General features: G+C 43.0%; 1 protein-coding gene across 2 annotated transcripts; it reads left to right on the forward strand.

Annotated features, from left to right (window-relative positions):
• ASPA (aspartoacylase) lies at positions 1-27,852 on the forward strand. 2 transcript variants are annotated; one of them, XM_074388364.1, is made up of 6 exons: positions 1-418; positions 5,646-5,841; positions 7,911-8,004; positions 12,382-12,489; positions 15,375-15,484; positions 25,033-27,852. In XM_074388364.1, the coding sequence occupies exons 1-6, from the start codon at positions 183-185 to the stop codon at positions 25,105-25,107; spliced, it is 819 nt and encodes a 272-aa protein (XP_074244465.1). In that variant the 5' UTR covers positions 1-182; the 3' UTR covers positions 25,108-27,852. The 2 variants fall into 2 exon arrangements, with proteins under 2 accessions (XP_074244465.1, XP_039332501.2); XM_039476567.2 differs by lacking the exon at positions 25,033-27,852 and adding an exon at positions 19,986-20,578 and having other exon boundaries at positions 2-418.
• Positions 27,853-27,919: the final 67 nt, after the last annotated feature.

Raw genomic sequence — 27,919 nt, forward strand, 5'->3', positions numbered from 1 at the left:
TAAACGGGGCTCAGAACTTGTAACAGAAAATTAAAATATACTCCTCTCAAGGGAACTCTGTACTTTGCCCTTTGGTTAAAGTCTTATTCAGATTTAAATTTCTAAAGCTTTCTTAAGAAATTGAATTTCTTTTGATCTCTCCCCTGAATTGCAGAAATCAGATAAAAAAACTACTTGGTGAAATGACTTCTTGTCATATTGCTGAAGAACCTATTAAAAAGGTTGCTATCTTTGGAGGAACCCATGGGAATGAGCTAACTGGAGTATTTCTGGTTAAGCATTGGCTAAAGAATGGCGCTGAAATTCAGAGAACAGGGCTGGAGGTAAAACCGTTTATTGCTAACCCAAGAGCAGTGAAGAAGTGTACCAGATATATTGACTGTGACCTGAATCGCATTTTTGACCTTGAAAATCTTGGGTAAGACTATGTTTTGTGTTGTGTATGTATGTAAGTATTTGTGTGTGAAAAGTGGTAGGCGTGTGAAAGAGAACACATATATATATGCATATAATTCATGTCGATACATGCAGTCGCTATGTTGAATAAGATCACTTTCACTTTTAATTACACTGCATTGTGAATTGCACAATTATCTAAACTAAGCATTCACATGCTCTTTTATAAACTTTCTTAAGCACCGCATTGATCGTTAAGTTTTCAAATGTATACAGACTGAGACAATAAATAGAAAAGAGTTTTGTTTTTAAATCATCTCTTTAGAGAAACAGATTTAATAATCCTTTGCATTGAGTTAGCTTTTGGCCACTATGCTTGCATACATTATTGTTAGTTTCTTAGGAAATTCACTACTATGTTTTCAAGCAACTATGCTTATAATATGCATAAAGTTCTAGTTCAGAAAAACGTAATGTTTCAAGTAATATTTGTTGAAGGAAAGAGTGATTAAGTACCTTTTGTCAAAAGATATCAGACTACCCTGTGATCCGAAGTAACAGACATACTTAACTTCAGCGGTGGATTGTCATAGGTGGGATGCCAGAGATGAGAACTAAAGACACTTCACCTGATTTTTCAAAGTTTACATTTTGCTGGATGCAATAGATTGCATACAATGTATGTCATCATAACATTCTAGGTTAGATCCTTATTAATTATTTTTGCCTTCATTTACATCGTAATAGCTACCACTGTGGATATAATATGCCTCCACGTATTTGCTTTTCACCACTTCTTTCTTTTCTTTCTTTCTTTTTTTCTTTTTTTGAGAAGAAGTTTTGCTCTTGTTGCCCAGGCTGGAGTGCAATGTGATCTCACTGCAGCCTCTGCCTCCCGGGTTAAAGCAATTCTCCTGCCTCAGCCTCCCGAGTAGCTGGGATTACAGGCACCTGTCACCATATCCGGGTAATTTTTTATGTTTTTTTTATTAGAGACAGGGTTTTGCCATGTTGGCCAGGCTGGTCTAGAACTCCTGGCTTCAGGTGATCCACCTGACTCGGCCTCCCAAAGTGTTAGGATTACAGGCATGAGCCACTGCACCCGGCCACTTTCTTTCTTTGACTAAAAAATATTGTGAAACATCTGTTTGTCTCAGGAAACCATGCCAGGTACTGAGGGAGTACAAAGCTCTATACAACATGGTTTCTACCCCTCAAGGAGTCAGTAGACTACTAGCTAAGATAGAAGACACGCACAGGCACAACTCGGGGCACGAGTCTATGAGCTTGTTTTCTGATCAACTCTAATTTGAGTTAGACAATTCCTTAGGTTTAGTCTCAGCACAGAACAAAAGATGGACGCTATTCTTAATAGAAACATGCCTCGCTTTATGGAATAGATGTTATTTAGAGCAATTATATAGTAGTCATCCTGTTTGTATCAAGTCATATTTTTATTGCATGTTATGTTTGGGGGTACATGTGAAGAACATGCAAGATTGTTGCATAGGTACACACATGGCAGTGTGATTTGCTGCCTTCCTCCCCTTCACCTATATCTGGCATTTCTCCCCATGCTCTCTCTCCCCAAGTCATATTTTTACTAGCATAAATTTTATTTTGAGAAATGCTTTATCTTCATGACTAAGGTTATGTCAGCACAATTCATGCTTATGTTAACCTAAGATAGCTGTTAACTAACTTTTTTTTTTTTAATTTTGGAGATGAAATCTCAGAATCTTGCTCAGTCTCCAGGCTGGAGTGCAGTGGCACTATGATGGCTCACTGCAACCTCTGCCTCCTGGGTTCAAGCAATTCTCCTGCCTCAGCCTCCCAAGTAGCTGGGACTACAGATGTCCACCACTACACCCTGCTAATTTTTGTATTTTTAGTAGAGATGAGATTCCACCATATTGGGCAGGCTGATCTCGAACTCCTGACCTTGTGGTCCATCTGCCTCAGCCTCCTAAAGTACTGGGATTACAGGCGTGAGCCACCACACCTGACCAATATTACAAGTAAGAATTTATTGAAGAATAACTTTTAGTCGGCATATTAAGTTCCCAAATAAGTCTGAAATTGGGCGAGTTTATGAGCGCCCAACTGTATGCATTTCAGTGAGCACAGTCTTCAGTTAAACCCACTTTCTGCTTCTTACTGTTAACGGTATTCAGAGACAACACTGTTCTCAGGGTGGTTAAAAAATTATAAAATAGATAAACTAATTAACTCCTCCCATCTTACCGCTCCCAAATTTGTTCATTTTCCTGTATTCCTCCTCTCAGTGGTAGCTTCATTACCTACCAAGTCCCCTATGAAATACCCCAGGTCTAGCGGGCTGCTAAGTCCTCCTAATTATTATTCCTTGCAAGTTCTTTGCAAATCCAGCCTTTCTCTCCATTTTTACTTCCTTAGTTTACTTCTTCTCTGGACAATTAGAATAGCCTCCTAAAAGATCTCTCTGTATCCAGACTTGCTCTGACCCTTCCTGCCATCTGTTTTCTATCTGATACCTCTAGGAGTCATCCTACTATGCAAATCTTATCATGGCTCTCCCCTGCTGTAAATTCTTTAAAAATGTGTCCAGAGTGGATTTAATCAACTTAGGATGGCGAACGCCCTTCAGAATGTCACTCTTGCCTATTCTTCATCCCCTGGGACTCTTCCCAGGGGAGCTGAACTGCAGGCATCAGAACTCAAAAGTGTCCATCACTTCAAAACTTCAAGACTTGACTCTGAGCAACTGGGTAGATAATTACCTCCATTAACTCAAATGCAGAAGAATGATATAGAACCAAAATTGTTGAGGGCAACCTCAGGGGGTTATTTCATGAATTAATTTTTAAAATGCGTAACTATCCATTAGATTTTTTTTGCACATCATAGGAACCTGAGAATAGTGGTTTAAACAAATAAGAGTTTCTTGTTCACAAGTAGGAGGTCCAGAGGTAGCAGTCCGGGGCCCAGGCAGCAGCCACACCATATCGTCAACGTCACAGGTTCCTTCTATCTTCTCGCTGCACTCTTTCAACATGCCAGCTTTGTCCTCATGGTATTTGCTTCTAAGTCACAAAATAAAGACTCCACTTTCTGATTGCACACCAGGCAGGATTTACCCAGCTGTAAACAGTAGGTCCCTTGAAGATACTAGCAAAAATAGCCAAGGAGTACAAATAGATGGGATTTTAGGAAAATGTGCTTGAATGGCTTAATGAGGAAAAGTAAATTTAAAACATTATTATATATAGAAAAAATGTACCCTAACCATTTCGGGAAGGGAGGAGAGAACAGAGGCCCATTTGAGAATGGAAGAAAAACTATTGGCCCTTGTGCCAGAAAAATAGCAGCAAACTTTTGGTAATTTTGAAGAGGTTACAGACTCTGTGGAAACTTTGTCCCTGGACCTCTAGTGGGTCCTGGAACTCAATTAAGAACCTCTAAGTAGGCCAGGCGTAGTTGCTCTTGCTTGTAATTCCAGCACTTTGGGAGGCCAAGGCAGGAGGATTGCTTGAGGCCAAGAGTTCTGTAACCACCCAGCAAGTTCTCCTTGTCCGCTGCCCAGACAGACCTGATTTATCAAGACAAGGGAATTGCAAGAAAGAGTTTAATTCACAAAGAGCTGGCTATACAGAAGGCCAGAGTTTTATTATTACTCAAATCAGTCTTTCTGAAAATTTAGAGATTAGAATTTTTCAGGATTATTTGGTGGGTAGGGGGCTAGTGAGTCAGGAGCGCTGATGGGTCAGATCAGAGGTAAACTCAGGAAACTGAGCCTCTTTTTGCACTGAATCAGTTCCTGGGTGGGGGCCCCAAGACCAGAGGAGCCATTTTATCCATCTGGGTGGTGCCAGCTGATCTATCAAGTTCAGAGTTTGCAAAATACCTCAAGCACTGATCTTAGGTTTTACAATAGTGGTGTTATCCCCAGGAACAATTTGAGGAGGTTCAGAATCTTGTGGCCTCCAGCTGCACGACTTTTAAACCATAATTTCTAATCTTGGGGCTAATTCATTAGTCCTGCAAAGGCAGTCTAGTCCCCAGGTAGGAAGGGGGTTTGTTTTGGGAAAGAGCTGTTATCTTCGTTTCAAAGTTAAACTATGAACTAAGTTCCTCCCAAAGTTAGTTCAGTTTACACCCAGGCATGAACGAGGATGGCTTGGAGATTAGAAGCAAGATGAAGTCAGGTTAGATCTCTTTCATTGTAATAATACTTGTCTCAGTTGGCCAGACGTGGTGGCTCATGCCTGTAATCCCAGCACTTTGGGAGGCTGAGGCAGATGGATCACAAGGTCAGGAGATCAAGACCATCCTGGCTAACACAGTAAAACCCTGTCTTTACTAAAAATACAGAAAATCAGCAGGGCATGGTGGCACGTGCCTGTAGTCTCAGCTACTCAGGAGGCTGAGGCAGGAAAACCGCTTGAACCCGAGAGGCAGATGTTGCAGTGAGCCAAAATGGCACCACTGCACTCCAGGCTGAGTGACAGAGTGAGACTCTGTCTCAAAAATTAATTAATTAATTAATTAATTAATTGTCTCAGTTACAATTTTTGCAAAGGCGATTTTAATTCAAGACCAGCCATGGCAACATAGCAAGACTTCATCTCCGCAAAAGATAAGAAGATTAGCTGGGCATGGTGGCACGCACCTGTAGTTGCAGCTACTCAGGAGGCTGAGATGGGAGGACTGCTTGAGTCCAGGAGTTTGAGGGTACAGTGAGCCATGATTGGGCCACCGCACTCCAGCCTGGGCAACAGAGCAAGACCCTGTCTCAAAAAAATTAAAAGGATCTCTAATTAGATTCTGTGAACCCCTAAGTGACTATATTTGCGCATTAGGTTAGCTAAAGTGGGGGAAAAACGATGCACTTTGATGGTCTAGTCCCATAATAAATAACCCAGTGTACCATAACTACTAAGAAACTGTTCAATAAATTAATGGATATATTTTGTTCAAGACTGAAATCAAAGGATAAATTCTGCTCGATATGTCTGTCCTGTTCATGAACAGCCACATAAATGAACTTATTATTTTGCAAGCATGCCAATGCAACATTAGTTATATGGAATCAAATGAAGAAAAAGTATGTAACTTTTCATTTATAAACATTTCAGGTAAGTTTTTACTTCCCATACAGATTTTTCATATTAAAGATTTGGCAACTGGTGGTTTTCACACTGTGTTCTTATTCTATGTTTATATTATTTCAGCACAGATGTTGTTAATCTTTTTCTTTCTGCTTATAACAGCAAAAAAATGTCAGAAGATTTGCCATATGAAGTGAGAAGAGCTCAAGAAATAAATCATTTATTTGGTCCAAAAAATAGTGAAGATTCCTATGACATTATTTTTGACCTTCACAATACTACTTCTAACATGGGGTGCACTCTTATTCTTGAGGATTCCAGGAATAACTTTTTAATTCAGATGTTTCATTATATTAAGGTAATGTTCATGTTATTAATTTATACATTAGCAAAGGACTTGTACTTTTAAGTCAATTATAGACGTAAGACAATCCGAAAACAGTTATAAGGGAAGGCGTGAGACAAATGGGATTCATTGCACAGTCAGGCTTGGTGGCTGAGGGAAAGGGTGCTGCCAAATACAGAGGCAGTGGTGAAAGGAAGGAGAAAAAGAGAAGAAATAAGTAAAATCATAAACACAATTAATAAAATAATAAAACACTTGTGGATTCTTGTGTCTATAAAATTACACATTTTATCCAGACAGCCACCAGATTGTGGGCTATTTGTTTAAACCAAGTAAAAATAATATTAAAATTTTAAATGGTGTGGTCAAAGTATCTCAATTACCAGGCTTTAGAAAACTTCAGAAATAGTCATTAATGTTGACAAAAGATTCCTCCCTTAAGTCCTGCCCTTGTCCGCATTTGATCTAGATACCCCAGAACACATCTAATCTTTCAGTGCTTCATATAGCTAATCATTTTAAGGCTCAGAAATCTCAGAGAAAATTTGCTAGAAAACAGCAACCAACCAGAAACACACATAAAGAATTGTATGCTGATTTCTGTGCCCTAGATAGCCTTCCTTCCTGAGAGCTAGTATGATTGGGAGGAAAGAGTGTAACCTGTGTTCAGATCCTCACTTTCTCCTTCACTAACCTTACACAGAACACACCATTCCCTTTCTCCCCTCTTTTTTTTTTTTTTTTTTTTTTTTTGAGACAGAGTCTCACTCCATTGCCAGGTGCCAGGCTGGAGTGCAGTGGCGTGACCTTGGCTCACTGCAACCTCTGCCTCCCAGGTTCAAGCAATTCTCCTGCCTCAGCCTCCCAAGTAGCTGGGATCGCAGGCGCGCACCACCACGCCCAGCTGATTTTTGTATTTTTAGTAGAGACAGGGTTTCACCATGTTGGCCAGGATGGTCTTGATCTCTTGACCTCGTGATCCGCCTGCCCCGGCCTCCCAAAGTGCTGGGATTACAGCTGTGAGCCACTGCACCTGGCCGCTTCCCTCATTTTATAAAATTGGGGTTGTAACAGCACTTACAGGTGAGGGTACTAAAAGCCCTAAATGACATAAAGTATTTAAAGCATTTAGCCTAATACCTAACCTATAGTAAAGATTAACTGTTATTTTTGTTTCCTTAAGCTTTGGGTAACAACTGGGCGGTGGTCCTGATAGGAGATACAATGTAGCTATTCCTTGTTGCCTATTGAAGAGAGAGTTGAATGCTTTGGTGTCCAGACAAGGAAGCGGTATTGCTAACACTTTGTGATAGAAACCAAGAAGCCTGTCTTCAATTCTCATACAGATAAGCAGGAGGAGGGGGAATTGCCCAGCCTCTGTAGAGAGCTGGACCACAGGAGTAGAAACAAAATTGTTTAAGACACCAATACCAAGCTAAATAGTTAGTGCCACCAGTGATGAAATAAAAATAGCCACAGCCATTAAGAAAGAACATTGAGGCTGGGCGCGGTGGCTCACGCCTGTAATCCCAGCACTTTGGGAGGCCGAGGCGGGTGGATCACGAGGTCAAGAAATCGAGACCATCCTGGTCAACATGGTGAAACCCCGTCTCTACTAAAAATACAAAAAAATTAGCTGGGCATGGTGGCACGTGCCTGTAATCCCAGCTACTCAGGAGGCTGAGGCAGGAGAATTGCCTGAACCCCGGAGGCGGAGGTTGCGGTGAGCCGAGATGGCGCCATTGCACTCCAGCCTGGGTAACAAGAGCGAAACTCCGTCTCAAAAAAAATAAATAAATAAAATAAGAAAGAACATTGAATTCATGTTTTTGGATCACGAGTCTGGAGAACTATTTAACCTGGAATGACATGACATAATTCAATTTTATATGAATTTTATATTGTATAATTTGTCTGTTTTCAAATCTATAAACATTGGGTTTTACAGTGTTTCATCAAGCTATCTTACCAATCTTACTTGATGAAGTAAAACGTACTGAAGGTATTATTGACTCTGTTGAAGCGAAGAGAACAAAACGTGGTTTTCACATAATGAGAAAGACGTTTTAAATGTTTTTCAGACTTCCTTGGCTCCACTACCCTGCCATGTGTATCTTATTGAGCATCCTTCCCTCAAATATGCAACCACTCGTTCTCTAGCAAAGTATCCTGTGGGTAAGTGGTAGTTCCCACTGAAATATGCAATAAAATATATCCTAGCTAAAACTCAGAGAAAATTTTCTTTTTTCTTGAAATAGAGTCCCACGCTGGAGTACAATGGTATGATCTTGGCTCACTACAACCTCCACCTCCCCAGTTCAAGAGATTCTCCTGCCTCAGGCTCCCTCGTTGCTGGGATTACAGGCATGTGCCACCACGCCCAGCTAATTTTTGTATTTTTAGTAGAGATGGGGTTTCACCATGTTGGCCAGGTTGGTCTTGAACTCCTGACCTCAGGTGATTCACCAGCCTTGGCCTCCCAAAGTGCTGGGATTACAGGCGTGAACCACTGCGAAAGATACTAGCCATCTAACTTCGGTAATGCATACATTCATGAGCTTGTCCAGAGTGGTCAGATTTGATTGGATCAGAAAGGCAAGGGGTCTGTTTCTCTGAAGTGCTAGTGCTGCCAGCGACCTACTCCAGGTTGTTTTCTGGCCTCTCCTTATCAAGACCTGTAAAAGATCTGAGAAATTTTACCTGACTTACACGTTAACGATGAGCTTGGTACTTTTGAGTGGATGCCAGTAGAAAACACAAGACTCCTAAAACAGAGACCAAGAATAGGTGACTAACGGTAGTAGCAGCAGAGTGTCAGCGCGCACCACTTCCCAAGCTCCAGTTCCCACAGGGTGACAGGAAAGGAGTCAGAGGCAGTTCTACATGCCACTGGCTGCATTCTAGGAGAGAAACACTAAGCAGAGGAATCTTAATTTTGTATATTGGGCAGTAAGCACGAGTGCCCTTTGCCCCAAGGAAAACCCCATTCCTAACTGCCAAGGCTGTTCAGTGTACAGACATCCTTGAAAAGATAATCTGGAACAAAAATAGTCTGTGTCAGGCTGGGCTCCGTGGCTCATGCCTGTAATCCCTGCACTTTAGGAGGCCGAGGTGGGTGGATCATGAGGTCAGGAGATCGAGACCATCCTGGCCAACACGGTGAAACCGCATCTCTACTAAAAATACAAAACTTAGCGGGGCGTGGTGGTGGGTGCCCATAATCGCAGATACTCGGGAGGCTGAGGCAGGAGAATTGCTTGAACCCGGGAGTCAGAGGTTGCAGTTAGCTGAGATCACGCCACTGCACTCCAGCCTGGTGACAGAACAAGACTCCGTTTCAAGAAAAAAAAAAAAAAAAAAAAAAAAAAAAATTCATGTGTTGCTCACGAGACTTCCATGCGAAAGACCCATGAAGAATCCTCTCTCCACATCCCTCTTGTCATCTGCTTTGCAATAGATGTTTCATAAACTGTTTGTCATCTGTTCTCTTGTTTACCCTGTGAACCTTGTTTACCTTGTTTACCTTGTTACTAGGCTGTGAGTCCATCTTTACCTTCTGGTACTTCCAACATGCAGCCCCACACTCTGGTGCACCCTCTCAAACAGATGCTCTTTCTTATCTATTCCATTCTCTTTCCTGAGCTCCCTGTTAGCATCATTAGTTATCTGCAGACTACACTACAATTAAAATTACAACTTAAAATAGTTTTGTTAAATCTCAGATGACTTAGCTAAGAGTAATTTAATTTAAAACCAGGTTGGCAAACAATGTAAATAAATAAAAATCTAAAATTATTCTGGATATTCAAGCATTGACCCTTTTGTGCATAATAAAGGGATCTTTATATGGCCATCTTTGGTGACCATATTGTTCAAACCAAAAGTTAAGTTTTTGCTACAAGATCTCATATCAGAGCAGAATATTTAGATTGCAGGACACATGGCAGAGTCAGGGGTGGAGCTGAATGAATAATGGTTACACAAACAACTTTTCTAAGTCTCAAATGAGACCATGGTTGATCTGAGAAAGATAGGAGAAGGCTGTGTCCAGTTGCTTTCCCGTGTGTGTGTGTGTGTGTATGTGTGTGTGTCTGGATGATCCTAAGACTGGCTGCAGCACACCACTTCTTTCCAGGATAAGGTTTACCTAGAATGATCCTGTCACATTTTTTCTGCCTTGGGAACAGAATGCAAAGGTGGTCCTTGTAAGTGCCGACTAGAAGTTAAAGCAAATTTGTATGCAGTAATATTCTTAGTGTGTAATAAAATGTTGACTCAGAAGGATTGTCTCTCTGATGTTAAACATGCTTTATTTTCCAATGAGTGCATAAGATAAAAATCATCCAAATGAAATAGCAAAGTTGAAAGGAGAACATGTAACATTTCTAATGATTTGCAATGAGCTTAGTATTCCCTCAGATTGAAACATTGTAAAGATTTGGCTCAACTTGTAAGGGTCAAACATATCAGCAGATGTTTGTTCTGGCTAAGAGGAGCATCGCCTGCAAATATCGGAGACCAAGACTGATGTTTGAAAGTTTGGAAAGCTTGTGCTTTTATTTGGTGTCACAGAGAAGCAGGATCTATATCTCTCATTGCTAAGCCTTTGGTTTGTTTCAGCTAATTGCCTATATTTGGGTATTTAGCTTACGCCAATTCCTTACCTCAAGTATTGATACTTTAGTGCATAATAAAGATTCCTTTATTCTTAAATCATTGACTAGGGGATCACTATGATTGACTTAAACTATTTAACATTTAGTCTTCAACTGGAGAAAAATTTACCTACCTTGAAGATTGGAAGCCCAACTAAAACCAGGATTCTATTAGAAAAAGGAGGAAGGTGAAGTGGATTTGGGGTAGGCAAACAACATCGTATTCTGTAGGATTCCTACAAACACACTTTTTCACATATTTGTGTAAGTCATTTATGCACAGATGCATTTCTGACACCACATACTTAAATATATGTTCATACATTTATGCAAGAAACCTAAGCACAACAAACAAAAAATGATGCAAGAGGATAGGATAGGATTTTTTGTAGTGGGAAATAACAGAAGTGGGTGAAAATAGGATGCGTGTAAAAGAATGTAGTCCACAAATGGGGGTGGGAGAGAATGAGGGTAGAATGAGGGTCATGCATTTGGTAAATGGTTTGATAAATGGAGAAGGTGATGGCTGGGGAGGTGGCTTTGTGGGAGGTTTGAGTAGGAAGGAAGGGTCTGCAGAAGTAGTTTACAGAAAGAGTATTTTGTAGGTGTCAGGGTATATGTTTGACAGCCATATAAAGTAGACCCAGCAGTACAGGCATCCTTTCATATGAGTCACAAAAAATGAATACACATTTTTCCTACATAAAATTAAAACCAGGCCGGGAGCAATGATGGCTCATGCCTGTAATCCCAGCACTTGGGGAGGTCCAGGAGGGCAGATTACCTATGGTCAAGAGTTTGAGACCAGCCTCACCAACATGGCAAAAGCCCATCTCTACTAAAAATACAAAAATAAGCCAGGAATGGTGGCCCTTGCCTGTAATCCCAGCTACTCAAGAGGCTGCGGCAGGACAATCGCTTGAACCTGAGAGGCAGAGGTTGCAGTGAACCAAGATCACGCCATTGCCCTCCAGCTTGGGCCACAAGAGTGACACTCCATCTCAGAAAAGAAAAAAAAAAAAAAAAAGGAAAGAAAGAAAAATTAAAACCATTGCACTATTATATTAGGATGGATTGTTCTGTTAAGGTCAAAATTGTTGCTCAGCCAGGTGCAGTGGCTCACTCCTATAATCCCAGCACTTTGGGAGGCCAAGGCAGGCAGATCATGAGGTCAGGAGTTCAAAACCAACCTGGCCAACATGGTGAAACTCTACCTCTACTAAAAATACAAAAATTAGCTGGGCGTGGTAGCACACATTTTTAATGCCAGCTACTCAGGAGGCTGAGGCAGGAGAATCACATGAACCTGGGAGGCGGAGGTTTCGGTGAGCCAAGATAGCGCCACTGCGCTCCAGCCTGGGTGACAAAGCAAGACTCTGTCTTAAAAAAAAAAAAAATTGTTGCTGAAGGGTCACACAGATTGTCACATTGACTTCAATCCATGATTCATCTTGTCTAGATTTCTGTGACTAAATAGATGTCCTTCCTCCTGTCAAAGCTAAATGTCAAACCTTAACAGTTGCTCTTCGTGTCCACCTCTTATTTTGTCAGCATAAACTTGTTCACCTCTTCTACTATGTTATGATTTTTAAATATTTTGCAATATTGAATGAAATTTGAAGGAAGAAAACCGCAGAGTTTCCTGTGTCTGACATTACTGATTTCTCATCCACGTTCTCTCCCGGTCTTTATTCACTATGCATATAACTGAAACGTGTAAATGTTCTGCTTTCCTTTTGCCAAACACGACACCTCAAATATTTTCCATGATGCTACGTGATTCACCTTTTCGATAATTTTGAAGAACATAATTCTAAATCTTATACATTAAAATGCTTAGTTTTATAATATATTTTGATACTGATATAAATGCAACTCTCTCTCCTTCTATACCTAGGTATAGAAGTTGGTCCTCAGCCTCAAGGGGTTCTGAGAGCCGATATCTTGGATCAAATGAGAACAATGATTAAACATGCTCTTGATTTTATACATCATTTCAATGAAGGTAGGTGAGTAATGAAGGTAACGTATATAAAACGTAACCACCAAACATTCAAATTACAATTGGAACCAAGGTCAAATTTGCCATGCTAATGATATTAAGTGCTTTAAAAAATTTCTGTTCATAGAAGTGTAATTTCTGTGTTAAGGCTATGAATGTTTTTAATGGTTTTACTACGTATTAAAAACATTCATAGCCTTAACACAGAAATTACACTTCTATGAACAGATATATGTTATGTGTAAATATTTAATTCAAAGGATGTGCATTACATTTATCACAAATACTTCAACTAAAAAGTTTCCAGTATTTAGCAGATTTGTTAAATACTGCATATAAAATTGTGAACTCTTTTGTTCCCAATAAAATGAAGATTTACATGTAAAAAAAAAAAAATTTCTGTTTACTTCAGCTGTTCCAGAATAGACACGTTCAAGAAAAGCAGCTGCCAGATAAAGCTTCCAAATCAAATTCTTATTTCCTATGAATCTCCATTTGAAAGGAAAAGAAAGGCTAGAAAATACAAATGCCCAGTAAACATATGAAAAGATGTTCAACATCACTAGTGATTATAGAGAAATGCAAATTAAAATAAGAAACCATTTCCCCCATTAGGTTTCGAAAATATTAAATTCCGACAATATTAAGTGTCGGTAAATGTGCAGGAAAGGGGACACTCTCATTCCCTGCTGATGAACATGTAAGTTGGTAAAGACATTTTTTTTTTTTACAGCAATCACTTATCTTTCCAGATTGGCAAAGACATTTTCGAGGTTAATTTTATGGTATCCATTTCTTAAAACACACCACTAGTCCAAGCTTGGTGACTCATGCCTGTAATTCCAGCACTTTGGGAGGCCAAGGCGGGCAGATCACCTGAGGTCGGGAGTTTGAGACCAGCCTGATCAACATGGCGAAACCCCATCTCTACTAAAAATACAAAAATTAGCCAGGTGTGGTGGCAGATGCCTGTGATCCCAGCTACTAGGGAGACTGAGGCAGGCAGGAGAATCGCTTGAGCCTGGGAGGCGGAGGTTGCAGTGAGACGAGATCGCGCCACTGCACTCCAGCCAGACGGAAAAGGGCAAGACTGAGTCAAAACCAAACCAAAACACAACACCAATTTTATTACGCAGCAGTTCCACATCCCAAAGAAACACAAGCACAACCAACATGTTATTTACAAAGACTATGATTCTGCATCATTTATAACAGCTTCCCGGTGAGCTGTCAGCTCACCACAAAGTCATGAATGAAACAATCAAAAATCAACAAAGCCAGTGTAGATCAAAGGAACTTTTCAACCAACCCATAGAATCATGAACTAAATTAAGAGGTGATTGTTTCAAGCCTCCAAATTCTGGGATAGTATGCTATGCAGCAAAAGCTAACTGATAGAGAAGTGATCACTGGCTATCCCCATTCTAACTGCGCTAACGGCAAAGGAAGCCTTTCCTTTCTGTTGTGGCCATAACACGCTGTGGGCCCTACATTGGACCAAAAGTTCATCCTGTTTGCTCAGAGATAGCCTGGAATATATGTAAACTACTCGTTTTCCGAGTTTCTGGGAATTGGGTTGTTTGATGTTGCTACATCTTTGGAAGTTGGTCTCCACCGTTGGCAGGCTGTCTGCATCCCAAGATCTCATTGCTCAGGAGCTGTCCCAGTGTTTAATTGTACTTAGTTAAGAAAAAAAAGGCCAGGCATGGTGGCTCATGCCTGTAATCCCCGCACTTGAGGAGGCCAAGGAAGGTAGATCACGAGGTCAAGAGATCAAGACCATCTTGTCCAACATGGTGAAACCCTGTCTCTACTAAAAATACAAAAATTAGCTGGATGTGGTAGCATGCACCTGTAGTCCTAGCTACTTGAGAGGCTGAGACAGGAGGATTGCGTGAACCCGGGAGGCGGAGGTTGCAGTGAGCCGAGATCATGCCACTGCACTGCAGCCTGAGCAGAAGAGTAAGACTGTCTCAAAAAATATATATACATATATATCAGGAGCTGGAACTCCTCCTGAATATATGCAGTCGTAAAATATCATGGCTGGAAAGGCCCTCCAAGATAAGCTAATCTGGTACCTTCATTTGACAGGTAAAGAAAGTGAGGCTTAGCCAGGTGCAGTGGCTTACACCTGTAATCCCAGCATTTTGGGAGGCCCAGGTGGGTGGATTATGAAGTCAGGAGTTCGAGACCAGCCTGGCCAATATGGTGAAACCCCATCTCTTAAAAAAAAAAGAAAAAAGAAAAAAGAAAAGGAAGAAAGTGAGAAGCTAAGCATCTTGTTCAAGACTACAGAGCCAGGAGATTAGAGCCCAGGTCTCCTGACTCCCAGTCCTGGATTCCTTTTCTCCCAAACTGGCTTTTTAAGTTCTGTTTTCTACCTCTGTCCATCGGTGCATTTGTGGACAGAGAGTCGACGGGAATAACTGAAAAACATCTTTTGCTGAGTGTTGTCTATGAACATCCTTAACCAAACATGATCTGTTACTGCTGTTGTTATTACTGTTTCTTCCTTATATTATCAACTTCCCCTTTTCCAGAGACTTTCTTTCTTTCTTTTTTTTTTTGAAACAGAGTTTCACTCTTGTTGCCGAGGCTGGAGTGCAATGGCACAATCTTGGCTCACCGCAACCTCCGCCTCCCAGGTGCAAGAGATTCTTCTGCCTCAGCTTCCCAAGTAGCTAGGATTACAGGCGCCCATCACCACAGCCGGGTATTTTTAGTAGAGACAGGGTTTCACCATGTTGGTCAGGCTGGTCTCAAACTCCTGACCTCAGGTGACCCAGCAGCCATGGCCTCCCGAAGTGCTTGGTTGACAGGGTGAGCCGTTGCGCTGGACCAAAGACTTTTTTACTTGGCATTTATACATACCGTTTTTGTCATAGGAAAAGAATTTCCTTCCTGTGCCATTGAGGTCTATAAAATTATGGAGAAAGTGGATTATCCCAGGAATGAAAATGGAGAAATTGCTGCTATCATCCATCCTAATCTGCAGGTAACATTTATTCTTTCTTTAAAATGTTGAAAATAATGCCGTATCTTTGAGTAGAAGTTGACAGTTCATACAGCACTTGATGTACATTCGCCCATTTCAGAGACACTGAGGGTAGGGAAGATGCTCAATAAATACTTTTTTTTTTTTTTTGGAGACGAAGTTTCATTCTTGTTTTCCAGGCTGGGGTGCAATGACATGATCTCGGCTCACTGCAACCTCTACCTCCTGGATTCAAGCAATTCTCCTGCCTCAGCCTCTCAAGTAGCTGGGATTACAGGCACATGCCACCATGCCGAGCTAATTTTGTATTTTTAGTAGAGATTACACCTGTAATCCCAGCACTTTGGGAGGCCAAGGCGGACAGATCATGAGGTCAGGAGTTTGAGATCAGCCTGACCAATACGGTGAAACCCCATCTGTACTAAAAATACAAAAATTAGGCAGGTGTGGCGGTGAGCACCTGTAATCCTAGCTACTCAGGAGGCTGAGGAAGGAGAATTGACTGAACCTGGGAGGCGGAGGTTGCAGTGATCCGAGATTGTGCCATTGCACTCCAGCCTGGGCGACAGACTGAGACTCCATCTCAAAAAAAAAAAAAAAAAAAAAGGAAGAAGAAGGAGACTTAGGCGTGCCTTAAAGGAAGGGGAAAGACTGGAGGAGAGAAAGGAAGAAACCACCACTGGTGACAAAAATACCAAATACAAGAAACAGAGGCCAAGGTGATGGTGTCAGGACAGGCTAAAACGGGATTTTTCAAGTTTTAGGATACTCTTGAGGAGTACGAAAATCATCCTGAGGAGGCTGGGAAGTGAGATGGATGAGATCAGTGGCAAACTGGGTTAGCGGTAGGTCTTGAAGGTGAAGAAGGATAGCTTTGATTTCATAGACGATCTGGCTCAGTAATCTACAGGAGGGATTGATTGGTTAAGTATTCCAGCAAATATTTTTCAATGACAACTAAGCTTGTTCTGGCCCTGAGATTCAAGATAGGGAAGGTCGGCTGGGCGTGGTGGCTCACGCCTGTAATCCCAGCACTTTGGGAGGCCCAGGTGGGCAGATAATGAGATCAGGAGTTCGAGACCAGACTGGCCAACATGGTGAAACCCCGTCTCTACCAAAGATACAAAAAACTGGCTGGGTGTGGTGGCGGGCACCTGCAATCCCAGCTACTCAGGAGGCTGAGGCAGGAGAATCGCTTGAACCCAGGAGGTGGAGGTTGCAGTGAGCCGAGATTGCACCATTGCACTCCAGCCTGGGTAACAGAAAAAAAAAAAAAAAAAAAAAAGATAGGGAAGTTTCCTCATGGAACATCCATGCTAATGGGTGAGGAGAACTCACGATGAATAAATAAACAGGACATAAACCAAATCATTTGAAACTGTAATAAGTGCTATACAAGAAATAAGCAGAATGATACAGAATGATACAGTAGAGGGTAACAAGGGGTTCCAATTCGATGGAGTGGTCACAAAGTGCCATCTCAGAGATGGTGACACTGAAGTTGGAACCTAGAAGATGAGAAGCCAGCCATGCAGAAGGCAAGTGCAAGGCCTCGAGGCTGGGACAAACTTGGAGCACTTGAGGCACAGCAAGAACACCTGTGTCCATGGAGAGTAGGAGTGAGCGGCGGACGGCAGCGCCTGGCAAACACGCGGCCCGGGACCAGCTTGTGAATCTGGGATTGGTCCTAAGAGCGATAGTTCTTAGTAAGGGATGCTCCTTGGAATTGCGTAGGGGATCCCCTCCCAAAGCCTGGACCCCACCACAAACTAGCCAAGTAGAGCTTCTCAAACTCAAGCCACATGAGAATGACCTACGGAGCTTTTTAAAAATGCCGATTCGTGAGTCCCGTTCCCAGAGGTTCTGATTTAATTCCCGAGTGTAGACGGGGAATCAGTTGAGTTCGCCAGGTGGTTTTTGTGTAGCTCAGCACATCAGAATCTCTGCAGGCAGGGCTAGTCATGTGTGTGCTGAAGACATTCCTTTAGTGATTCTGAGGCAAGTCTCTGCCTAAAAACCACCGGTTCAGAAAAGTGGTTCTCAGCCGAGCCACCCTGTAAGCCATCTGGGGCTTAAAAACAATAAACACAGAAAACAGTCCACTATAAATGGGTAGCATGAGGGATTCGAGGAGGGGGTAAAAGAAGTATGTATCCGGCCAGGTGCGGTGGCTCATGCCTGTAATACCAGCACTTTGGGAGGCCGAGGCGTGTGGATCATGAGGTCAGGAGTTCAAGATCACCCTTGCTAACATGGTGAAACCACATCTCTACTAAAAATACAAAAAATTAGCCAGGCATGGTGGCAGGTGCCTGTAATCCCAACTACTCCAGAGGCTGAGGCAGGAAGATCACTTGAACCTGGGAGGCAGACGTTGCAGTGAGCTGAGATCGCACCACTGCACTCCAGCCTGGGCCACAGAGCGAGACTCCATCTCAAAAAAAAAAAAAAAAAAAAAGTATGTATCCTGATTGCACGGTTGTAGGTTCCGTGTGTCAAAACTCACAGAACTGTACAGAAAAATGAGTGAATTTAACTGTATGTAAATTTTAAAATAAAATTTAAAAATAAGGATGCCTGGGCCCTATTCTGAGACTCCGATTTGATTTATCTGCAATGGGCCAGCCCCTCGACCTGTACATGTGTATCTGGCGTCCCGAGTGATCATGATGTGCCACCGGGATGGAAAAAGTCTGTGACGTGGCAGTTCTCAACATTCATGTTGTGCAGGTGAATGTCTGGGGACTCGTTCATGTGAAGATTTGGACGTGGCACGTCTGCTGTGCATAATGAGAGCCTACTTTTCTAACAGGCTCCTAGGTGATGCGGATGCTGCTGGGAAATGTTAGAAATGCAGAGTCTCAGGCCCCCGCCCCCAACCTATAGAACTAGAATCTTAATCGTAGCAAAATCCTAGGCTGGGTGCAGTGGCTCACGCCTGTAATCCCAGCATTTCGGGAGGCTGAGGTGGGTGGATCACCTGAGGTCAGACATTTGAGACAGGCCTGGCTGACATGGTGAAACCCCATTTCTACTACAAATACAAAAACTAGCTGGGTGTGGTGGTGTGCGCCTGTAATCCCAGCTACTCAGGAGGCTGAGGCAAGAGAATTGCTTGAACCCAGGAGGTGGAGGCTGCAGTGAGCCGAGATCACACTCTACCACTGCACTCCAGCCTGGGAGACAGAGTGAGATTCCATTTCAAAAAACAGACAAAATCTCCAGATGATTCACAAGCACATCAAAGTTTGAGAAGGACCGTTCCAGGGTTCCTGTGGTGTGACAGCCTTGGTGCTTGAGGTCTCAAAGGTCCAAGTCCCCGGTGCAGGACCCTTCAGGTAACTCAGATGTTACCCCAGTGTAGGAGCACATTTGGCATATGCCCACCTGTCTCAGACTTTGCCCAGCCCAGCACCACCTTCTCCCACCAATCAGAATAGAACCTCCTTGCATGCAGATTCAGCATGGCTCATTTTTATGTTTCCCAGTGGAGAATGTCCTGAACACAGAAGATTCTTAATGACTATTTCCTAAATTTTGCTGAACAGACTTTAACTTGAGCTGGCAAGAGGTGGAATGTGCATTTAGTTCTGCCTTTTAATATTGTCAATCCCTTTGGCTACATTCAAGGTAAACCTGGTATTGAAGCAAACTGTTTTCTATTTTTTTAGAGACAGAGTCTCGCTCTGTCACCCAGGCTGGAATGCAGTGGTGTGAACACAGCTCACTGCAGCCTTGACTTCTGGGGTCTCAAGCAGTCCTCCCACCTCAGCCTCCTGAATGTCTGGGACTACAGGCATGCAGCACCACACCCAGCTAATCTTTTTGTATTTTTTTTTAGAGACAGGATCTCTATGTTGCCCAGGCTGCTCTTGAACTCCTGGGCTCAAGTAATTCACCCACCTCAGCCTCCCCAAGTGCTGGGATTACAGACGTGAGCCACTGCACCTGGCTGAAGCAAATGTTAATTACATATGCCAATTACAAAAATCTAAAGAGGAACTTGGTTTTTTTGTTTTTGTTTTTGTTTTTTAAGACAGAGTCTCCCTCTGTCACCCAGGCTGGAGTGCAGTGGCACAATCTCAGCTTGCTGCAAACTTCGCCTCCCGAGTTCAAGCAATTCTAGGCCTCAGTCTCTCGAGTGGCTGGGATTACAGGCACCTGCCACCATGCCCGGCTAATTTTGTATTTTTAATAGAGACAGGGTTTCACTATCTTGTCCAGGCTGATCTTGAACTCCTGACCTCGTGATCCAGCCTCCCAAAGTGCTGGGATTACAGGCATGAGCCACCGCACCCGGCAGGAACTCTTAAAACTACCGCCAAAACTCATTCCCCAATTTCAACGTAGTCAGATCACTTGCCTGAATCTCAATATCTCTCTCAAGGGTCTCTTTTAAAAGAGTAGAATACTGTCATGTGTTAGTTGTCTAGTGTCTGACATAGAGTTTTAAAGGAGAAAAGCCAAATCTAATGTATTTATTTTGATTGCTTCATGAGAGGATCAAGACTGGAAACCATTGCACCCTGGGGATCCCGTGTTTTTAACTCTTGATGGGAAGACGATCCCACTGGGCGGAGACTGTACCGTGCACCCGGTGTTTGTGAACGAGGCCGCATACTACGAAAAGAAAGAAGCCTTTGCAAAGACAACTAAAGTCACGCTCCAAGCAGAAAGCATTCGCTGCTCTTTACATTAGAAATCACTTCAAGCTCTCATCGTGTACCTGTGTTACACATTCTGCTAGTTTGTAAGCTCCTCAAGAGCAGGGCTGTGCCTTACTCAACTGCACACATAGCTCCTCGCACAGTGCCTTACCCGGTAGGCATCCAAGCAAATGAATTAAATTAATTAATATATCTTAAACATACCATATTTTAAGCATGTAGCTTATTCAAAGAAGTGTTTCCTATTTCTGTATAGTTGATTATACATACTACCTGGTAGTTCAGCATTCTCAGTAAACAGCCTTGTATTCAGAATATAACATGGAAATAGAGGTATATATAAAGTCACTTGTTTTATGGTGCTGGCTTTATTGCACTTCACGGTTACTGTATTTTTTTCACGAAATGAAGGTTTGTGGCAACTCTGTGTCTGGACAGTCTAACAGCATTTTCCCAACAGCATCTGATCACTTCTTGTCTCTATGTCACACTTTGATAATACTTCAAACTATTTTTTCCCTGGAGATGGAGTCCAGCTCTGTTGCCAGGCTGGAGTGCAGTGGTGCGATCTTGGCTCACTGCAACATAAGCTTCCCTGGTTCAAGCTATTCTCTTGCCTCAACCTCTCAAGTAGCTGGGACTATAGGTACATACCACCACACCCAGCTAATTTTGTATTTTTAGTAGAGACATGGTTTCGCCATGTTGGTCAGGATGGTCTCGACCTTCTGACCTGATGATCTGCCCACCTCGGCCTCCCAAAGTGCTGGGATTACAGGCATGAGCCACCGCACCTGGCCTAAACCTTTTTTATTATTTATTATATCCGCTATGGTTGTCTGTGATCAGTGGCCTTTGCTGTTACTATTGTTAAGTCTTTGTGGCCACCATGATTCGTGTCGATATGAGACTGTGAACCTAGTGAATGTTGTGTGTGTTTTAACTGCTCTACTGACCAGCCATTACCTTGTCTCTCTCCCTCTCCTCCGGCCTCCCTATTCCTTGAGACACAATAATTAATAACTCTACAACAGTCTCTATGTGTTCGAGTGAAAGAAGGAGTCATACTTCTAGAAATTAAGCTTAGTGAGGAAGGCCTGTCAAAAGCTGAGACAGGCTGAAAGCTAGGCCTCTTGCCCCAGTTAGCCAAGCTGTGAATTCAAAGGAAAAGCTCTTGAAGAAAATTTAAAAATTCTACTCTAGCGAACACACAAATGATAAGAAAGCAAAACTACCTTATTGCTGATATGGAGACAGTGTTAGCGATCTGAATAGAAGATCACACCAGCCACAACACTTCCTTAAGTGAACGCACGTTCCAGAGCAAGGCCCTAACTCTCTTCAATTCGGTGAGGGCTGAGAGGTGTGGAAGCTGCAGGAAGCTGGCAGAGGCTGGGTCATAAGTTTTAAGGAAAGCAGCCGGCTCCAAAACCTGCAAGTGGAAAGTGAGGCAGTGAGTTGCTGTCCCGACCTGCAGGACGACAACAGGGGCCCGAAGGGAGGGAGTGGGGATGGATGGGCAGGAGACGCGAGAAATGGAGACAAGACAGGAGTCTGATCAAGTCTCGTTTATTGTTGCTGAGCTCACAGCTTAAATAGGCCAGGCAGGGGGGCGGGGCAAAGGAAGCTTGCAGTTGGAAAATTCCGGCCTGGTGTGCCTCGTGCCGTCCACGGGCTGGACCTGAATCAGGACTTGAGCCTTCCACAAGCGGCACCTGGGCTCTCTTGGCCCCAGGATTTGGCCTGCTGCTCACAGCCTCCCACAAGCGGCACCTGGGCTCTCTTGGCCCCAGGATTTGGCCTGTGCCGCTCCCCACAGGTCCCCCTTTTTTATTTTATTTAGAATTAGGCTGAGTGGTAGTTATGCCCGCGGGAACCGTGCCTGTCTTAGGTCAGAGGACCCCACATGAGAGAACATTGACTCCTTATTCATCATGGGGAGGGGAAAAACGTTTTCCTCCCTATCTTAGGCGGAGTGTCCTTACTCATGCTCCTCAGTTGCCCGTCATTGGCTAACCGGTTCAGCTCGCCGGGTGACCTGAGAGGAAAGGTATCAAGCTCCATCTCTAGGTCTACCATCTCCTGCTTGTGGTAATGGACCTGAATGGGCTGCATCTTCATGGCCTCAATTTGTGATCCTGAGAAGCTCCTGAGTTTGCTGAGTATAACAAGACCGATTAGACAATAAGACAAGGAGGGAAAGCAATCAGAATAAATACCATGTTGTTGACTCCTAAAAAGGAAAAAGATAGAAGACCCTCAGGGCTCGATGTCGTCCCTGGGTGGAGTTGGTTTTTCGGATTTTTTGATACTTACTTGCTTTACAAGTCTCTCGGGAAGCCACCTGGCCGAATCGGCTTCCTTGGCATAAATGCACACCGATCCTTGACCCCAAATCAGGACCGGGTCCGGGCCATGCCATGCGCCCGTCATGGGATCTTTCCATATTACCGATGCATAATGGCTTTTGGATTCAAAATGCCAGTGTCGATCAGCAGCGGAGTGTCCTTCTTGATCCAGTGTTAAAAAATTTAAAATAAGGAGTGTGATAAAAGGTTTTTTGGTGATCCCTTATGGGGGGTACCATTCCCCCTTTTTTATTTTATTTAGAGTGGTTTTTATGGTGAGATGAGCTCTTTCTACTATGCCTTGTCCCTGGGGGTTGTACGGGATGCCTGCAACATGCTGAATGTTTAGCTGAGTACAGAATTGAGTGAAGCCTGTACTGACATAACCAGGCCCGTTGTCAGTTTTGATTTTTACGTGGACACCCCAGGGATGCAAAGGCAGTTAAAAGATGAGCAATAACATGTTTTGTGGCTTCTCCGGTTTGTAAAGTGGCAAAGATATATCCACTACAAGTATCAATGCAGACATGAACGTATTTAAGATTTCCAAATTCTGGGATGTGGGTGACATCCATTTGCCAAAGGGCGTTAGGTAGGAGGCCTCGAGGGTTAACTCCAAGATGTGGGACCGGTAAGTGAGGTGCACATTGTGTGCAGGACTTTACTATTTGTCGGGCTTGTTCTCTAGTTATGTGATGGAATAGTCTTAAGGATTGAGCATTAAGATGATGCAAGTTGTGCGAATATTGTGCTTGAGCTAGAGGGGTGTTAGGAAGTTGAACTAACAAAACACGGGTGGCTAGGTCAGCCTTGGCATTTCCAGAGGCCAATGGACCAGGTAAGCCTGAATGAGCACGTAAATGTCCAATGTAGAAAGGTTGTGTTCTGGAAATTAATAGCTTTTGTAGTTGAGAAAATAGTTTTGCAGCAGTTGAGGTGTGTTTTATGAATGGGGCTGTTTCTAACTTTGGGACAGAGGTAGCAATGTATGCGCTGTCTGTATAGATATTGAGAGGATCATTGGGAAACATGGAAAATGCAGCTATAACTGCATGTAGCTCTGCTAATTGGGCAGATGAAGATTGGGATTGAAAGCTGATAGTTTGGTTTGGGGTAACAAAGGCTGCAAGCCCTGTGGATGACCCGTCAGTGAAAATGGTAATTCCATTCGGAAGAGGATGAAGTCTGGTATTTTTAGGAAAAACGAAATCATGTCTGTTAACAAAATCTAGAAGCTTATTGGGAGGATAATGATTATTGAGGTTGCCAGTATAAGAGGCAAGTGCAATGGGCCATGCTTCAGTATTTTGCATGAGCCAATGGATCTGCTGTTTGGTATAAGGTTGGACAATGTTGTTAGGTTCCTGTCCGAAATATTCCTTTCCTAGGGTTCTTCCTTTGGTAATTAGACTGGCTACCATAAGGTAGTAAGGTTCAATGACTTTAGTGGGCATATTAGGAAGATGGATCCACATAAGTGGAGCAGTTTGCCAGAACACAGCTGTGGGAGATAATGAGGTATGACATTAATAAATTGGAGTGGTTTGTCAATATCGAAAAAGGTGATGGTTTGGTTATTGATAGCTTGGTTAACTAAATTGATAGCTGATTTTGCTTCAGGGGTGAGTTGTCTTAAAGAAGTAGGACTGGGATCTCCTACCAATATATCATATAGGGGCTTGAGATCAGCTTTGCATAATTTTAGATAAGGTAACAGCCAGTTTATGTCTCCTAATAATTTTTGAAAATCATTGAGGGTTTTTAAACAGTCTAGCCTGAGTTGCACCTTTTGAGTCGATAGGCGAGTTCCACTTAACTGAAATCCTAGGTAAGTGTAGGGATCAGTAAGTTGCACCTTCTCTGGGACTAATCCACTAGCAGTAAGGGCAGTTTGTAGACTTTTGGAACAAGACAAGACCACTTCCTCTTTTGATATTTTGGGTTAGCTAATTTTTGTTTAAGGCCTGCGGCTACACGTTCAGCAAATTCCTCTAAGGAGCACACAGACCCACCACTCTCCGCGGGTTTCTGTTCCTCTTTACCAGAGTTGCTATTAAATGACATTAAGTCAGCTTCCCCCGACTTTTTCTCCTTGCCCTCTTTGGGTTCTAGTTTTTCCAAAACTAACGAATTTTCTTTAAAGGGGGGACTTTTATCGGACAAATTTTTACATGAGTCTCTCAGGCAAGTTTCCCCCTGGGTTATGAGATCAGCAATGACTGGAACATCATGTTTTCGGGTAATGACCTCATTTATCAGATTCCAGTATGAAAAAGCAATTACAGGGACCTTTTGAAGCCCAAAAGCATCATAATTATTTTTTAGGACTTCCCCTACTCTTTTCCAACATTTTTGATCTATGGTTCCTTCCTGAGGGAACCAGGGACAAACGTCCTTAATATAATCAAAATATTTAATTAACCGGTTTCCTTTCACCTTTACTCCTCGCGCCTTTAATGCTATGCTTAATTCTTCTACAAACAACTCATGCTTACTAATTTCCTGACCCATAATATCGTCGTCCTCTTACCAGAGAGCAAGGCCGCAGCAGGTTCCCGCGGTGACTCCTCCTCTGGATTTCTTCCTTCAATCCGGCTGGCTTCGATGACGTCCCTCACTGTGTCCCTCGTACTTCGAGCCCCACGTTGAGCACCAAACTGTCCCGACCTGCAGGACGACAACAGGGGCCCGAAGGGAGGGAGTGGGGATGGATGGGCAGGAGACGCGAGAAATGGAGACAAGACAGGAGTCTGATCAAGTCTCGTTTATTGTTGCTGAGCTCACAGCTTAAATAGGCCAGGCAGGGGGGCAGGGCAAAGGAAGCTTGCAGTTGGAAAATTCCAGCCTGGTGTGCCTCGTGCCGTCCACGGGCTTGACCTGAATCATCAGGACTTGAGCCTTCCACAAGCGGCACCTGGGCTCTCTTGGCCACAGGATTTGGCCTGCTGCTCACAGCCTCCCACAAGCGGCACCTGGGCTCTCTTGGCCCCAGGATTTGGCCTGTGCCGCTCCCCACAAGTTGCTGATGTGGAAGCTGCAGCAGGTTATCCAGAAGCGGTGGCTAAAATCATTGATGAAGGTGGTTACACCAGACAACAGATTTTCAGTGTAGTTGAAACTGCCTTCTATTGGAAGAAGATGCCATCTAGGACGTTCCTAGCTAGAGAGGAGAAATGAATGCCTGGCTTCAAAGCATTAAAGGACAGGCTGACTCTCTTGTTAAGAGCTAATATAGCTGGTAACTTTCAGTTAAAGCCAACGCTCATTAACCATGTCAAAAATCCCAGGACTCGAAAGGTTGATGCTGAATCTGCTCTGCCTGAGCTCTATAAATGCAACAACAAAGCCTCGATGATGGCACATCTATTTACAGCATGGTTTACCGTAAATTTTAAGCCCACTGTCGAGACCTACTGCTTGGGAAAAAAAAAAAAAAAAAAAGATTCCTTTCAAAATATTACTGCTCATTGACAATATACCAGTTTACCCAAGAGCTCTGCAGGAGATATGCAGAGATTAGTGTTGTTTTCATGCCTGCTAACAAATATCCATGCTGCAGCCAAGGAGTCATTCTGACTTTCAAATCTTAATTATTTCAAAAATATACTTCAGCATGGGGGAGGGGATAAAAAAAGAAAAGACCAAAAGAAAAATACATTTCATAAGGGTATAGCTGCCATAGATAGTGATTCCTCTGATGGAACTGGGCAAAGTAAATAGAAAACCTTCTGGAAAGGATTCAGCAATCTTGATGCCACTAAGAACATTCAGAATCTGTGGAAGGAGATCAAGGCATCAACATTAACACGAGTTTAGAAAAAATTGATTCCACCCCTCATGGATGACTTTGAGGAGTTTGAGACTTCAGTGAAGGAAGTCATGTCAATGTGATAGCAAGAGAATTAGAAGTGGAGCCTGAAGATGGAACTGAATTGCTGTAATCTCATGATCAAGCTTGAATGAATAGGAGTTGCTTCGTATAAATGAGCAAAAAAGGGGTTTCCTGAGATGGAATCTACTCTTGTTGCAGAAGCTGTGAACATTGTTGAAATGACAAACGACTTAGAATGTTACATAAACGTGGTTGAAAAAGCAGAAGCAGGGTTTGAGAGGATTGATCCCTACTTTAAAATGAGTTTGGCTGGCTCATGCCTTTAATCCCAGCACTTTGGGAGGCCGAGGCAGGCAGATCACCTGAGGTCAGGAGTTCAAGACCAGGCTGGCCAACATGGTGAAACCCCATCTCTACTGAAAATACAAAAATATTAGCCAGGTGTGGTGGCACGCGCCTGTAGTTCCAGCTACTCAGGAGGCTGAGGCAGGAGGATCATTTGAACCCGGGAGGCAAAAGTTGCAGTGAGCCGAGATTGCACCACTGCACTCCAGCCTGGGCAACAGAGCAAGACTCCATCTCAAAAAAAAAGAAAAAAGAAAAAGAAATGAGTTCTACTGTGAGTAAAATGCTGTCAAACAGCATCCCATGCTACCGAGAGCTTTTTCATGAAAGGAAGGGTCCATCAATGCAGCAAACTTCATTGAAGTTTTATTTTAAGAAATTGCCCCAGCCATCCCAACCCTCAGTACACACCACATGAAGGCAAGGACCTCCACCAGCAAAGAGATCATGAATTGCTGAAAGCTCAAACGATCATTAGCTTTTTTAGCAATAAAATATTTTTAGTGAAGGTACGTACATTTTTTAGACATAATGCTATTACTTAATATACCATAGTATGAGCACAACTTTTGCATGTACTGGAAAACCAAAAAAATGTGTGTGACTCATCTGTTATAATATTTGTTTTATGGCGGTGATCTGGAGCCAAGACCGAAATATCTCTGCGGTGTCCTTGTAACGTGTAAGGGCTAGTAGAAACTAGTTTTGCAGGCTTGCTATTTTTTCAATTTTTATATTTGAGTTAATGGAACATGCTAAGTATCCAGTCTATAAACTTCAACATTCCTTAGAAATCCAGAGGAAATGGGCCGGGCGCGGTGGCTCAAGCCTGTAATCCCAGCACTTTGGGAGGCTGAGGCGGGTGGATCACGAGGTCAAGAGATAGAGGCCATCCTGGTCAACATGGTGAAACCCCATCTCTACTAAAATACAAAAATTAGCTGGGCATGGTGGCGCGTGCCTGTAATCCCAGCTACTCAGGAGGCTGAGGCAGGAGAATTGCCTGAACCCAGGAGGCGGAGGTTGCAGTGAGCCGAGATCGCGCCATTGCACTCCAGCCTGGGTAACAAGAGCGAAACTCCGTCTCGGAAAAAAAAAAAAAAAAAAAAAGAAATCCAGAGGAAACTTTTTTGGAGTTTTTGTTTGTTTGTTTGTTTTGTTTTGTTTTGAGACGGAGTATTGCTCTGTCACCCAGGCTGGAGTGCAGTGGTGCCATCTCAGCTCACTGCAACCTCCGCCTCCT

This window comes from Saimiri boliviensis, chromosome 17, assembly GCF_048565385.1.
Source record: "Saimiri boliviensis isolate mSaiBol1 chromosome 17, mSaiBol1.pri, whole genome shotgun sequence".
Lineage (NCBI taxonomy): Eukaryota > Metazoa > Chordata > Mammalia > Primates > Cebidae > Saimiri > Saimiri boliviensis.

Coding starts and splice junctions, on each gene's coding strand:
- ASPA (XM_039476567.2), top strand. CDS start 183: ATGACTTCTTGTCATATTGCTGAAGAACCTATTAAAAAGGTTGCTATC. Junction 5,842..7,910: donor AGATGTTTCATTATATTAAG/GTAATGTTCATG, acceptor AATGTTTTTCAG/ACTTCCTTGGCTCCACTACC. Junction 15,485..19,985: donor TCATCCATCCTAATCTGCAG/GTAACATTTATT, acceptor GCTTCATGAGAG/GATCAAGACTGGAAACCATT.